We start from the raw sequence: 13,399 nt of genomic DNA, 5'->3' as shown, positions 1-13,399 counted from the left end.
ACAAAAAGGAAACGATGTCCAGCATTTTATTGGACACGATAGTGCTGCACGCTGTGCTGCTTTGTCCAGGATTTTTGCCAGAATCTGTAACTGAGTCTCCGAACGAAGCTTCCAATACAGATGTCAACAGGGCCTGAGATGATCCAATAGAGAGCAAAGGAGCACATAACACATACTAATGTCTATGTGTAATTCGGACTATTGTATTGGTGTGTGAAGGCTCAATCAGACAAGGAATGGAAAACTTTATTTTTATCTTGAACCCTAGGAGATCAGAAAAAAAATATAGCAAAGATAAGGGTTGTTCTTAATAAGAAGACCTTAAGGCCCTATTACATGGAATGATTATTATTGGCCGTTACGGACGATAATCGTCCCGTGTAATAGAAGGTAACTATCAGCGGACATGAACGATATCGGCTAATCATTGCAGTCGTTTGTCTTTCAACATGTTGAAAGACAAACAACTCATATAGCAACTATCTGCTGCTGTTGCTCCGTGGAATAGGATCGGCGGCAGCAGACCGCTGCTATATACTATGGGCTGCCCAGACGATCTGGATATCACCCAGACAGCCCCCCTGCAGCTCCACGCGCCCCCACCCCCAACTCACCCGCTTGCTGCTGCCGCGCGTAATAGTGGCGTCAGCAAGCAGGGAATGAGGAGCTCTTAGCGCTCGTTTGCTCCTCTGCATCGCCCTGTGGAATAAAACCTTTACCTTTGCTTAATTCAAACTATACTTGGCTTCAAACACTGTTCAGATCTAATGTGTAAATAAAGATCTTTAAAGTCTATAGAATAGCAAAGCCTAAGAAAAGGTTTAGGCTGATGTGTACTGGGCCTGACAATCTTTTGTTATCCATGAGGTGAAAGAGCCTTAATAGGGTTATCCAGTGCTACAAAAACAATGCCACTTTTCCCCCTCACTTGTCTCAAGATTGGGAGGGGTTTCAAACTCAGTTCCATTGAAGTAAATGGAGCTTAACTGCAAACCGCACCTGAACTGGAGACAAGAGAAGGGGAAAGTCTGTCCCCCCACACACAGGAACATTTAGAATGACTGAGTAATTCTGTGTTCTTTACGAGGAGAAGTTGGGTAAGTCGTAGCAAGAGCGCTCTTGCTGCAGCTTATCTCTCCCAAAACAGAGGGGTTGGCTGTATTTTTCTATCACACCTGACGCCTATGACCACCGACATCGATTTGTTGGTAGTTGTTCAGTAAAGCACCATACATCGAGAGCAGGAGGTTCAGTCGTCTGAAGTCTGTATGAGGACCTTTATTGATAAATTCAGCGTATACACCAGTGTATACTCTAAACATAGGCCCAAACATGAAGTTAGCCTTATGTGCACACATTAAAGATGGCATTCTCTATATGAACAATTATCTATTGCTATCCTGGTATAAGGAATGATGGGCATATGACTTGAGGAGGAGTGTCCCTAGGCGTCAGTCCTGAAAGTGAAAACTCTGGTCCTGAGACCTGTATTGGAGGTTGAGAATAGGAATGGTGGACCTTAAGAGAGGAAGTCCTATGAGAAGGCAAACCCAGAACCTGTAAACTGAGACTGCCTAAAGTCACTTTAATATCAACATACCAGCTGTGGTTATAAGCGCTGAAAACCATTGCATGATATAGATTTGCATGTATTTGGCTTGAAAAAAAAAACTTCATATCATCCCAGGTTGTACTTACTCCTCGTCTCTGAGCCGTTCCTCCTCCTCCTGGATCTGCAGCTGATTCTTCACTGGAGCCAGGTTTTCCGTTTTAGCATTGTAATTTCGAAAGCAAACATTGAGCTTTTCATCAAACTCATTGACCAGGTCTTCCATAGACTTGAAGCTGATAATCTCGGAGCTGAAATTTTCCAGCTCAGAAAGTGAAGCATCCTCGAGATGCCGAGAAGGTGACATATAGATGCTCCTCGACTTGTCTTCTCGATCCTCAGAGTAAGATCTGACATCTTCAAACTCCTCATCCAGGGACACCAACGGGGCCTCCATCTCTGAGCACCTCAGGAGTGGAGGCTGAGATGACACCGTCAATTTCAGTTTGCCTGCCAGGTCACAAAGGAGACATCAGTACATAATAGACATTTACAAGGACGTGAACGCTGACTATAGCGAATGATTCTGAACAAAAATATCCACATCTAATCGCAATGTGCAGTTTTTATATTAAATCCATCCTGGCTATTGTCTGGACCCTTCATCACTAATAAATCATATAGAAAAAAAACCCTCAAAAGATCGGTCCAGGTAATGATATTACTCCTTAATGAGGTCCCTGAATGCTTAGACCGTATTATAACATGACAGAGCAGCCTTCATGACGTTAATGTCATCGAAAAACCAGGTACAAGGTCTTCTTCTATTTTCTTAATTATACTGTGACCTAAAGCGACCTCTGCAGAGGTCTCGGACACAAACATCACCACTGGTTCTTCATCCTTTTACCACCTTTCGACCCTTTACACAGTTCGACCATCATGTCATCTATTTGTACTGTTTATATATGAAAATGAGGCAGAAAAGGGGCAAAGTTATCAATGAAAATGTCACAGACAAGACCCATTAACTGCACATATGTACAAAGTACAAAATATCAGTAAGTTTTGAAAGGGGTTGGATTGTTAAACCAAGGATGGGGAACTTTCTCCCCCCAGCTGTTGCAAAACTACAATTCCCATCATTGGCTGTCCAGGCAAAAAGGTTCCCCATCTATTCCTTACTAAACAGAAATTTGCTTCTTAAGGCTATGTTCACACATAGTATTTCAGTTTTTCTTTTTTTTTAACCAAATCAGGAGCGTGTTAAAAACACAGAAACTTGGCAAATCTTTCCACCATAATTTACCCTGTCAATTCCACTTCTGGTTTTGGTTGAAAAAAAGACAAATACTATGTGTGAACGTAGCCTTATTTGCAGTTACCCCAAGCCTGCAGAGGGCCTGGGAATGTCTTTAGGGTAAGTTTGCATAATGTACCCAATAGAGATATGAAAATCACTAAAAACAGCTAAAAATCTCCATAAGGCCCTTGGTATACTATTTCCAAACAGTGTAAACCATCCCACCCCGATAAGGTGGCCTAGTGCTTGGGATGGGAATACACTGTACTTTGGCCTCTCCATGGCATATAATAAGCCTATGTTATGGGAATGCTCTTTTGGGTGTGTTTTTAATTTCAGCCATAGCAACGTGCTCCTGTCTAGTGTGAATGGTGTGGCAAGAGAGCTGACTAAATTTGTCTTTTTGCCTGTGTTCCAGATGGGTGGAGCGGCTGCCTCTACTTGGTCGTGCACTCCACCTACCCCACCCAGGTGGTGTAATTATTTTTTCCGGTATTAGTTGGTTATAAAATGCCCAGAGCATAGGCTTATTATATGCCATGGAGAGGCCAAAGTACAGTGTAGGGTCCATCCCAAGCATGAGGCCACCTAATTGTGGTGGGATGTTTTACACAATTTGGAAATAGTATACCAACAAGAGCCTCATTATTTTATGGCGATTCTTTTTTTTGCAGTTGGGGGGCTGCTTTTAGCTGCTTTTGTATTGGGTCTGTATCTTGCTATTAGGTGTAAGCTGTTGCATTTTTTTTATTTTTCTTGTGCGTTTGCAATTTCAGCCTTAGCAACGTGCTCCTGCCTAGTGTGAATGGTGTTGTAGGAGAGCTGACCAAATTTGTCTTTTTGCCTGTAACTATCACATAACATATATCTATCACATTCTCTGTCGGAATACATGTGAAAACTGTGTGCAATGTAGGTCCCGCTGTTTGCAATAGGAAAACAAGCCATATTCCGCACAGTGAAATGCATCAGAATGTTACAATCTGCAAAGACTGCACAGAAATCCATTGGTGTATCTCGGAGTATTTAGCAGAAAAACACGCTGTGTGAACCTACCCAATATACATACTTAGGGCCCTTTTACACTGAAAGATTATCTGACAGATTATCTGCCAAAGATTTGAAGCCAAAGCCAGGAATGGACTATTAACAGAGAGCAGGTAATAAAGGAAAGCCTGAGATTTCTGCTCTTTTTCAAAATCCATTCCTGGTTTTGGCTTCAAATCTTTGGCAGATAATCTGTCAGATAATCTTTCAGTGTAAAAGGGCCCTTACTCTATAAAGTGCTTTGCATCATTCACAATCAAAACAAGGTAGTGCAAACGAGATAACATTTGGAATCATGTGCTCTGCCTTCACTTAAGGCCCTATTCCACCAACAGATCTGACGACAGATTATCTGCCAAAGATTTGAAGCCAAACCCAGGAGTGGATTTGAAAAGAGGAGAAATCCAGTCTTTCCTTTATGACATGTTCTCTGTTTATAGTCTGTTCCTGGGTTTGGCTTCAAATCTTTGGCAGATAATCTGTCGTCAGATCTGTTGGTGGAATAGGGCCTTTACCCTTCATATTATCCTACAATTTTAAGACTTCAATCGCAGATTGCTTACTGAACACCAGAGGCCTCAGGCTCCCAATATTTTGCATAAAGAGGAAAAACATCTTGTACAATAAATTGCAAACTGTGCCAAGTGTTCAGCTAACCAGCCATAGTGCACGCAGGGTGTAATAGTGCTCAGTATGCAGACTCATACAGGACTGTACACTCATACATAGGTAAACTGGTATAAGGGTGTGTATTCTTACATTGTGGTGGAGCTGCAATTTGTGTAACATATGAATACATGCTGATTTTTTAATAATCACTTGTAATGCAATTTATTTGACAACATATCCTCACAGCCTGGATAGGCCAATGTCAGCACATGTCTAGTGCTCAATCTTTCCGACATATACTGTGTAAAGTTTGGACCCTGAGGGCTCCAGGGAGGAGACTGTATGTTTATATGTGCTCATCCAGACAGATACCTTAGCACAGGAGAAATACAGTCTGGTAGCCATTGTAAAAATACATGTCTGAATGTAGAGGACCCCTTTATGCTGCCTGGCAGACTCGCATTCACACAGCAGTGGATAGTCAAGTTGCTAAATAATACATTCCTCCTAAAACTAGCCATGGTTCACCATCACTATCTTTCCTCTTGTTTTTTTTTCTTGCATTTCCTCCAATATTTTTATTTTCAGTGCTATATACTATTATTTGCTAGGATAAATTTATCAGTCTCATTCAGTAATACTATTTGGCCTTCACTTTCTACAGTATATCCCTAGCCTTTTTAAAGGGCTACAAAAACATGTCTGCTTTCTTTCAGAGACAGCACCCACTTGTCTCCAGTTCATATGTGGTTTGCAATTAAAGGGGTTATCCAGCGCTACAAAAACATGGCCACTTTTCCCAGTCTTGTCTCCAGTTCAGGTGTAGTTTGCAATTAAGCTCCATTCACTTCAATGGAACTGAGTTACAAAACCTGCACCCAAACTGGAGACAAGAGAGGTGATGTCTCTGGAAAAAAGTGGCCATGTTTTTGTAGCGCTCTATAACCCATTTAAGGACTATCTTCTTCCACCCCTATTGGATATGCTCACATATCCACAATTGCAGTGATACTACAGCTGGTATAATGCACTTTCCACTTTATTGCATTGTATATGGGAGGAAGTTAATAAAATCAAGACAGCTATTACTAACAAGGATGGACAGTAGAAGCCAAACAGCCTCTATATGTGTGCATGGTCATGCAGTGATGGCCTGGCCTCAATAATCCTAACTGTACCCAGGTGGTCACAGGGTGGAACATATCACAGTTAGCTGCACAACCCACTGACCAAGGGGCAGAGACTGGCCATGTGTCAGTATTTGCAGGATGACTGAATATACAAACCTAGTGTAGACACAATGCTGGTATTTTTCTGCAACAGTCACAATGTGGCAATATTTTTTTTTTTTTACATTTGATGCAATTTTGGTCAAATTAGGATATAACTAGGTGTTAGAAATGATGCAAAAAGGTATTTCCAATTAACCAGGGAGAAATCAGGTTAGTACACCGCATTATACTATGGCCACATGGCGACTTTGGCCACAAGAGGTGTTGTGCAACCAAAATCACTATTGACTTTATAAAGGCAAGTAAATAGGGTCACAGTGAGGCCGAAAAGTGGCAGTGGCCATGAATGCCTGTTTTACGACCCACTTGTGGGTCACAAGGCAACCTCATTCACTGACCTTTAGTGCAACCCAGCAAAACCACACAGTGTGGCACAGCGATTTGTATCCCTATGACCTCCATTGTGCCGCCATAAACTTAACAATGTTCACACAGATTTCTGACCAGCCAGACCAATATCAGTCCATTTTATTAGTGCAGATGGTCATCATCCAAATAATTTATCAATAAATTTATTGCATACTATGTAGTAAATATTACATAGTAAGTAGTTAAAAAAAGTGCATATATAAATATATATATAATGAATTTTGCAGTGTACAAAAATAGATGGACCTAGACTAACACTTTTTTGCATTGTAAGTTTCTTCTGTAGAACCTTCAACCCTCCAGCTGTTGCAAAACTACAATTCCCATCATGCCTCAGCTGGAGGGCCGAAGGTTCCCTATCCCTGCTCTAGACCAATCATCCACAATCTATATTACATGTTTAAGAATATATGTAGTTAACAAAAATCTATATAAAAAAAATATTAAAAAGACAATAGTTCCATCATTCAGGTTACATGTCTATATCATTGACAACATGGCGGAAAGACCGTGCACTGCTCTCTACAAGGCCCTTACCTGGGAATAAATAAAATGCAGTGAAATCTCTGCAATACTCTACAGTCATCTGCATTTGTCTTAAATGTCAGTGCTCAGAAACATCTGCAATTGACAATTTCCTCTAGACTCACTTCCATTATGCTGTCATCACATACAGAGATTTCCCAAAGGGTTAATAATGAAAATAGTCTGGAGAAGAAGAAACATGTAGTGTGTGCGGAGTAAATAATGGCTGGATCGCGTACCTGTCTGGTCCTGCCTTTACACTGCTACCACAGGGCTCATCATGCATTATACAACACTCATGTATTCCACGTATATACATATATATATCACATTACAGCACATAGGTCGAATTACATCACACTATTCTGTGCTAAGAGCCGCTGGATCACAGCCGTGATGCAAACATCCATGCTCTGTTTACCCAGCAGATAAACAATACATCATTTATTCAGCAGGACCAGTGGTACAGTGTGACACACGACACCGCCATGAGGAATGGCCCCATATCCTTATCATGAATTGGTGCCCCTGTTGTGCAGCTGGAGACCCTACAGTGCAAGAGGGAATTGAGGCTAAACACCCTGGAATTGGAGCCTATACATAAAGGAGAAATCAGGGGAAGGCAGAGGAAGCAGAAGGACAGAATCATCACCTGCAGAGATCACAGGTCCAGCCACCAGATTCTCAGCATCAGGACAAAGACTACAGCAGGGGAGAATGGTCCTTCCTAGCTCAGCATCCTATTCCCTGTATCTTCTCCAGCCTGGTCAGATCCTGCCTGCTTCTAGTGCACTCTCTGGAAAAGCAGATAAAATGTACAATGGTGATGATGATGGCTCAGTCTTGCTCAGAAAAGGCAATCCAGCGGCACAGCCCTGCCTCAGCTGCTCATGAATATTCATTGCCTCCACAACACTGTTGACAAGACTATAGTCACTCCCAGGGCAGGCAGAGATAGGCAGGAGTATGAATAGCTGCGGATAGAGCCAGTGAGATGTGTCTAATTCACTGCAATCACAGCCTCGATTGTCCTCAATGTGAAAGGGGGTGCAGTCCTGGGAGGACAATTAATCTTATCCTGACACGCTGAAATGGGGGGGGGGGGGGGTGCTATATATAGCCGACGTATCCTCAGAACTAACATTTATTGCTCTAGATATGATGGAATATATGACCTGATGTCTATGATACGTTTCTAGCTTAGGTATAGCACAGATCTCTCTAGGGTACGCCAGGAATAAAATTCATATATGTTATATAGCCAGGTAGTGGGGATCACCTTCCGATTCCCATTACAATTTTGCTTCTAGGTCTACTTAGTCTTACCATGGCGGTGATGTACGTACACCCACATTCATGTATACTACGTATCAGTGGCTCTGTCCTATATCACCAAGGCCGGTTTCATATTAAATGTGCATTTTTGTGTTCGTGTTACAGGCCTGACGCAGATCAGATGACCCGAACTAGCAGCGATCAGTGTGTCGGTATTACAGGTCTGACGCAGATCTGATGACCCGAACTAACAGCTGTCTGTGTAATGGATGCAAATATGCTCATGTAATATGCTGATGTGAAACAGGCCTAAGGGCTAATACTGTGTAAGTAATGTCTATGACCACTATAAGCTTGGCAGGCGTTTGATATAAAGTTCTCAGGCGCATATGATCTATGTGGACAAATCTCTGAAGCCAGGTTGGCAATGTAACTGGAAATTTGGTCATTTACTGCTTGTATTCTTTTCTATTAATATCTATGTTAATAGACTAGTAGAAAAAAATTAATTGACTGCAGCCAGTAAAGCTGGGACCATGCAAAAAATATAAGTACCTGTAAAATAATGGAGCAACAATGATACTATAAACATATGCCTAAAGGCCCTATTACACGGGACGATTATCGTGCGAAAAATTGTTATATTGTTCGAATTTAAACGATAATTGTTGTGTGTAATTGCAGGCATGGATCGAAAAATCGTTCGTACGTCGTTGATTTAGATTTAAACCTAAAATTATTGCTAATCGTTTGCTGCAATTCCACATTCGTTCGCTCAAGTTCCGCATTTTTTCACTAATCGTTCAGTGTAATTGCACATTGTCCATTGTTTTGCTGGGATCAGAAGGAATAAACGATCATAGTAACGATCGCAATAACAATCGTAGTAACGATCGTAGCTAACAACCATTGTTCTGTGTAATATGGTGAACGATTTCAAGTTAGCAATAAACAAACAATCTAGTTTGCGATCGTTTATCGTTAGTTGTTAAAAATGGCTTTGTGTAATAGGACACTAAGGGCCCTATTTCACGGGCCGAGCAGGGCCCGATCAACGAGGTAAATGAGCGTCCATCTGCTAGATCGACGCTCGTTTACTGGGCCTATTCCACGGCCTGATGATCGTTGAGCGAGGGCTGCAGGGACATCGTTACCGATGTCCTTGCAGCCCTTGCAGCATACATTACCTGCAGGGCTTCTCCTCCGCTCTGTCTTCCTCCCCAGGTCCCGCGCGCTCTAGCTTCAGAATGGTCTGTCAGCAGACAGGCCACTCAGCCAATCACAGGCCGTGGCGGTCCCGGCCTGTGATTTGCTGAGCGCTCCATCAGATGACCGGCCACTCTAAAGCTAGAGCGCGCGGGATTCGGGGAGGAAGACAGAGCCGAGGAGAAGCCCTGCAGGTAATGTATGCTGCAAGGGCTGCAAGGACATCGGTAACGATGTCCCTGCAGCCCTCGCTCAACGATCATCAGGCCGTGGAATAGGCCCAGTAAACGAGCGTCGATCTAGCAGATGGACGCTCATTTACCTCGTTGATCGGGCCCTGCTCGGCCCGTGAAATAGGGCCCTTAGTGTCCTATTACACAAAGCCATTTATAACAACAGGTAATGTATTGTGCTTCTCAAATCGTCGGTTGCCTGCCGCGCACCGCTATTCCACGGCAGCGATGTGCGGTGGGGGAACGATGATTTTAGGTCTGGCCCTAAATGAACGATCAGCCGATGACATGATCATCGGCTGATCGTTCTCTCTATTCCGAATGGGGCCGATTCGGCCGATGATAGTTCCTGTGGAATAGGGCCCTAACTCCTGAAAAGAGACAATAATATACATGGGCTGTATCCATATTTCCAGGTAGACTTAGGGCTGCATCCATCTTCCTCAGCCACCAGTAATCAAACAATAGGCCTCGAGCATGCTAGAACTGCACTTCATTTTAATAAATAGCTCTAGTAAACTGTAAAGAGAAGAGATAAGATGCCCACACACCCAAGACTAAAGTTGGCTGAATCTGCTGACAGAGTTGAAAAACTTTTTGACCAGGTCCACCACATGTTGAGCTTGTTGCCTGGGGTTCAGGAGCCCCCAAAACAGTGAGGAGAATAGCCAGGAATGGCTTGAACAACTACAACAGTGACTGGTACCAGCACATTAGCACTTTGCTGTATGTTCTGATTAAGAGGGTATTTTGGGGAAGTTTGGAGGCAGGAGCCTGTAATATTGTTTAGAGATGGAGCTACAGCCTACATTTACCTCCCAGCACTGTGTATATGATGTAGTGGTCAGGTAATTATGAAGGAGAGTTGTTCCTGTAGGCTCATTATTAAGGAACTAGCGTAAGGGGAGGTGAAAAGTTTCAGACTTAAATTGTTTGATCTGAAAGTAGAAGAAATGATCTAATACTAATTTTCTAATAGCAAACTGGTACATTACATGCAATATATAGATGATTTTAGTTTTCCAACTAAAATCAAACTTTCTTGCAACAAAATGATAGGACATAAAATATCTCTGGGATGGGATTCAAAGTTTCTGCAAAAGGGTAAGTGTCACATGACAGCCTCACAATATCCATCAAATAAATCCAATGCAGAACTCCAAAGTCCCATTCTACTAAGGATTTGCTCTAGATTTCCTCTGGTCCATTTGGTACACTGTCAAACATGGAGTGGGTTTCCACTGAAAGCAATTTCTACAGAGAAGTCAGACTGCAAAGCCATGTGAAAAAAAACTGTGTGCACAAGGCCTTGCTCTTCAGGCCCTGGGGGAAGGGGAAGTAATGGTCTTATCCTGAAAAGGTTAATGTTGGATTTGCATAGCTTTCACTTGTATATATTGCATTTAAGTATAAACTGTGCCCTGCTCTCTACTCACTCAGCAGATGCTGAAATGAGGATTCTCTATTAGTGAGGCTACAGGAAGTATGAATCACAAGCTGGAAATAAGGGCATGGCGTGGTCTGGTATAAGCAGTCAGCCTCTCACTGCCTTCTTGCATTGCACAAAGCATTAGCAACCACACCTCATTCATTCACAATGGAAATGTTATGTCTCTGTACAAAATGGATAGATCTACAAGGATTTGTCAATGTGTTACAGCTTTAGGGTATAAACCCACACACCGTATATGCAGCGTATTTACTGCTGCGATACGCAGCAAACTCGCAGCAAAATCGCAGCAGATTAGATCTAAATAACTGAACACAGCATCAAATCTGTACCAACAAATCTGCTGCGTATTTGTTGCATATACGGTGTGTGGGTTTATACCCTTAGGCTGCGTTCACACTACGTATATTTCAGTCAGTATATGTATATTTCAGTCAGTATTGCAACCAAAACCAGGATTGGATTAAAAACACAGAAAGGCTCTGTTCACACAATGTTGAAATTGAGTGGATGGCCGCCATATATTGGCAAATATTTGCTGGTATTTTAGAACAACGGCTGTTATATTGAAATAATGTCAGTTATTTACTGTTATATGGCGGCCATCCACTCAATTTCAACATTGTGTGGACAGAGCCTGTGTTTTTAATCCACTCCTGGTTTTGGTTGCAATACTGACTGAAATATACTGACTGAAATTTACGTAGTGTGAACGCAGCCTTAAAGGGAACCAATCACCTAACAAAAACTTATATTTGCATACAGCGCAAGATATATGTTTTCGGGGTATGGCAGACAGCCCGGCTATACAGATACATTCCCAAAGTCTGTTAGGGGTGATTAGGGGCAGTTCAAGGGATTATACAGCGCTACAAAATCACGGCCACGTTCTTCTTGAGATAACACGACTCATCTCCAGTTTAGGTGCAAGTTTTTTATATCAGTTCCATTGAAGTGCATGGAGCTTAATTGCAAACCACACCTGAACTGGAGACAAGAGTCGTGTTGTTTCTGGAAGAAAGCAGACATGTTTTTGTAGCGCTGGATAACCCCTTTAATAGCAACACTACGTTTTTGTTTTTTTTTGGTTCCCATTAAAGCTGGTATAACAAAGTCCTAATAGTGCTGTAGGTGCTGGAGCCAAATTTATGTATTTCAGTACAATACATATATTGTCATGCATGGGATTTGATCTTTTTGTTATTTATTTCAAGATAAAATGCCATCATCTTAATGTAGGGAAAACTTTGTAATGTTCACAGGAGTGTGACTATCATAGTGACATGTAAGAACTTTGCATTGGTTGGGGTCCGGGTACTGAGAACCCTGCCCATTGCTAGAACAAAGGGGCAGACGTGCTCAGTAGTGCCGCCAGTGTGGCGAAACCCTCTCCCCTCTGTGATGCGGCTTTATTAGAATCAATAGAACTGCATCACAGAGGGGAGATCGCCACACTGAGGGGTGGCGGCCTGCCCCCAGTGCCCCGGGGCGGGGTAGTGCTCTGGAAAAGACTGTCGACGAGCGGGAAACAGGAGGAAATTTTTTTTAAAAAAGAACCGTGTCCCCGGTATCCCTGCACAGTTGCCGATCAAATAAAGGTTAAAAAAAAGGACTTAGATGTACCTGATGGCACATTCGCTAAGGTCACTTGCAGAGGAATGTATGCAGCAAAACCATGCCCCCATTTCTTCCCCAATAGCAGGGATGGATTCAGATCTCTTCAGAGAAACGTGGTCTGGTCAGATGGATCCAGCAGGGATTATTTAGTTTCAAGGCTGTGGGGGACACAAGTGGACTGTGGGTGGGCTAGCAGGAAAGAGGACAGTGACATTGTGGCCGGAATAATGACAGTGCAGAACATGTGATAGATGGCACATAATAGAAAAAAAAAAACAGAAGACTGCTCTGGAAGTCTCATGACTGGTTCCTGCAACGCCAAAACACTAGGGACTTAACAGTAATCTGACCGATTACTAGGATGCCATAGGCTGTATCCATATTTTCCAGGACTCTCTAGGGCTGCATCCATCTTATCCAGTCACTGGGAATCAAATGCCAAGTGTTCAGGATCGAGTGAGCCCAAATTTACTGCAAGTTCTCTTATCTCTAGTTACAACCAGTGCGTTACGGCTTCTCTCCTGCCCTATGCCCTGCCTTCTCTCTTCAAAATAAATGCTCATAAAGCAATGTACCGGAGTAAAGACAAATGTGCAGCTTCAATTCAGTTGAAATTGAGTTTATGGTTAAATATGTATAAGATGTACACATAAAATATTAATATCCACCAGTCCTAGCCCTGGCCATAAAAAATAAAATGACAGACACAGTGACAATATACAGTCTCTCTTACACCAGTAAAATTTTTCTCTTTCAAATGAATTGATGTTAGAAAGTTATACAGATTTGTAATTTACTTCTAAAAAATCTCCAGTCTTCCAGTACTTATCAGCTGCTGTATGTCCTGTAGGAAGAGGTATTCTTTCCAGTCTGACATTGTACTCTCCTCTGCAACCTCTGTCCATGACAGGAACTGTCCAATCC

General features: G+C 42.4%; 1 protein-coding gene across 9 annotated transcripts in view; it reads right to left on the bottom strand.

The window, feature by feature from the left end:
• The window catches only part of FEZ1 (fasciculation and elongation protein zeta 1), a 52,596-nt gene that overhangs the window by 23,368 nt on the left and 15,829 nt on the right, over window positions 1-13,399 (bottom strand). For 5 of the 9 annotated variants that reach the window (XM_069948197.1, XM_069948196.1, XM_069948199.1 and 2 more), the window contains one exon: window positions 1,699-2,059. In XM_069948197.1, coding sequence (XP_069804298.1) covers window positions 1,699-2,059 — 361 coding nt within the window. Of the gene's footprint in view, window positions 1-1,698; window positions 2,060-4,414; window positions 4,494-7,346; window positions 7,575-13,399 lie in introns of those variants that run through there. The other 4 variants (XM_069948202.1, XM_069948203.1, XM_069948201.1 and 1 more) reach the window with 3 other exon arrangements.

The sequence above is a fragment of the Dendropsophus ebraccatus genome, chromosome 12 (assembly GCF_027789765.1).
Source record: "Dendropsophus ebraccatus isolate aDenEbr1 chromosome 12, aDenEbr1.pat, whole genome shotgun sequence".
NCBI lineage: Eukaryota > Metazoa > Chordata > Amphibia > Anura > Hylidae > Dendropsophus > Dendropsophus ebraccatus.
Note: the sequence above shows the minus strand (reverse complement) of the source record. Positions and strands in the feature narration are given on the sequence as shown.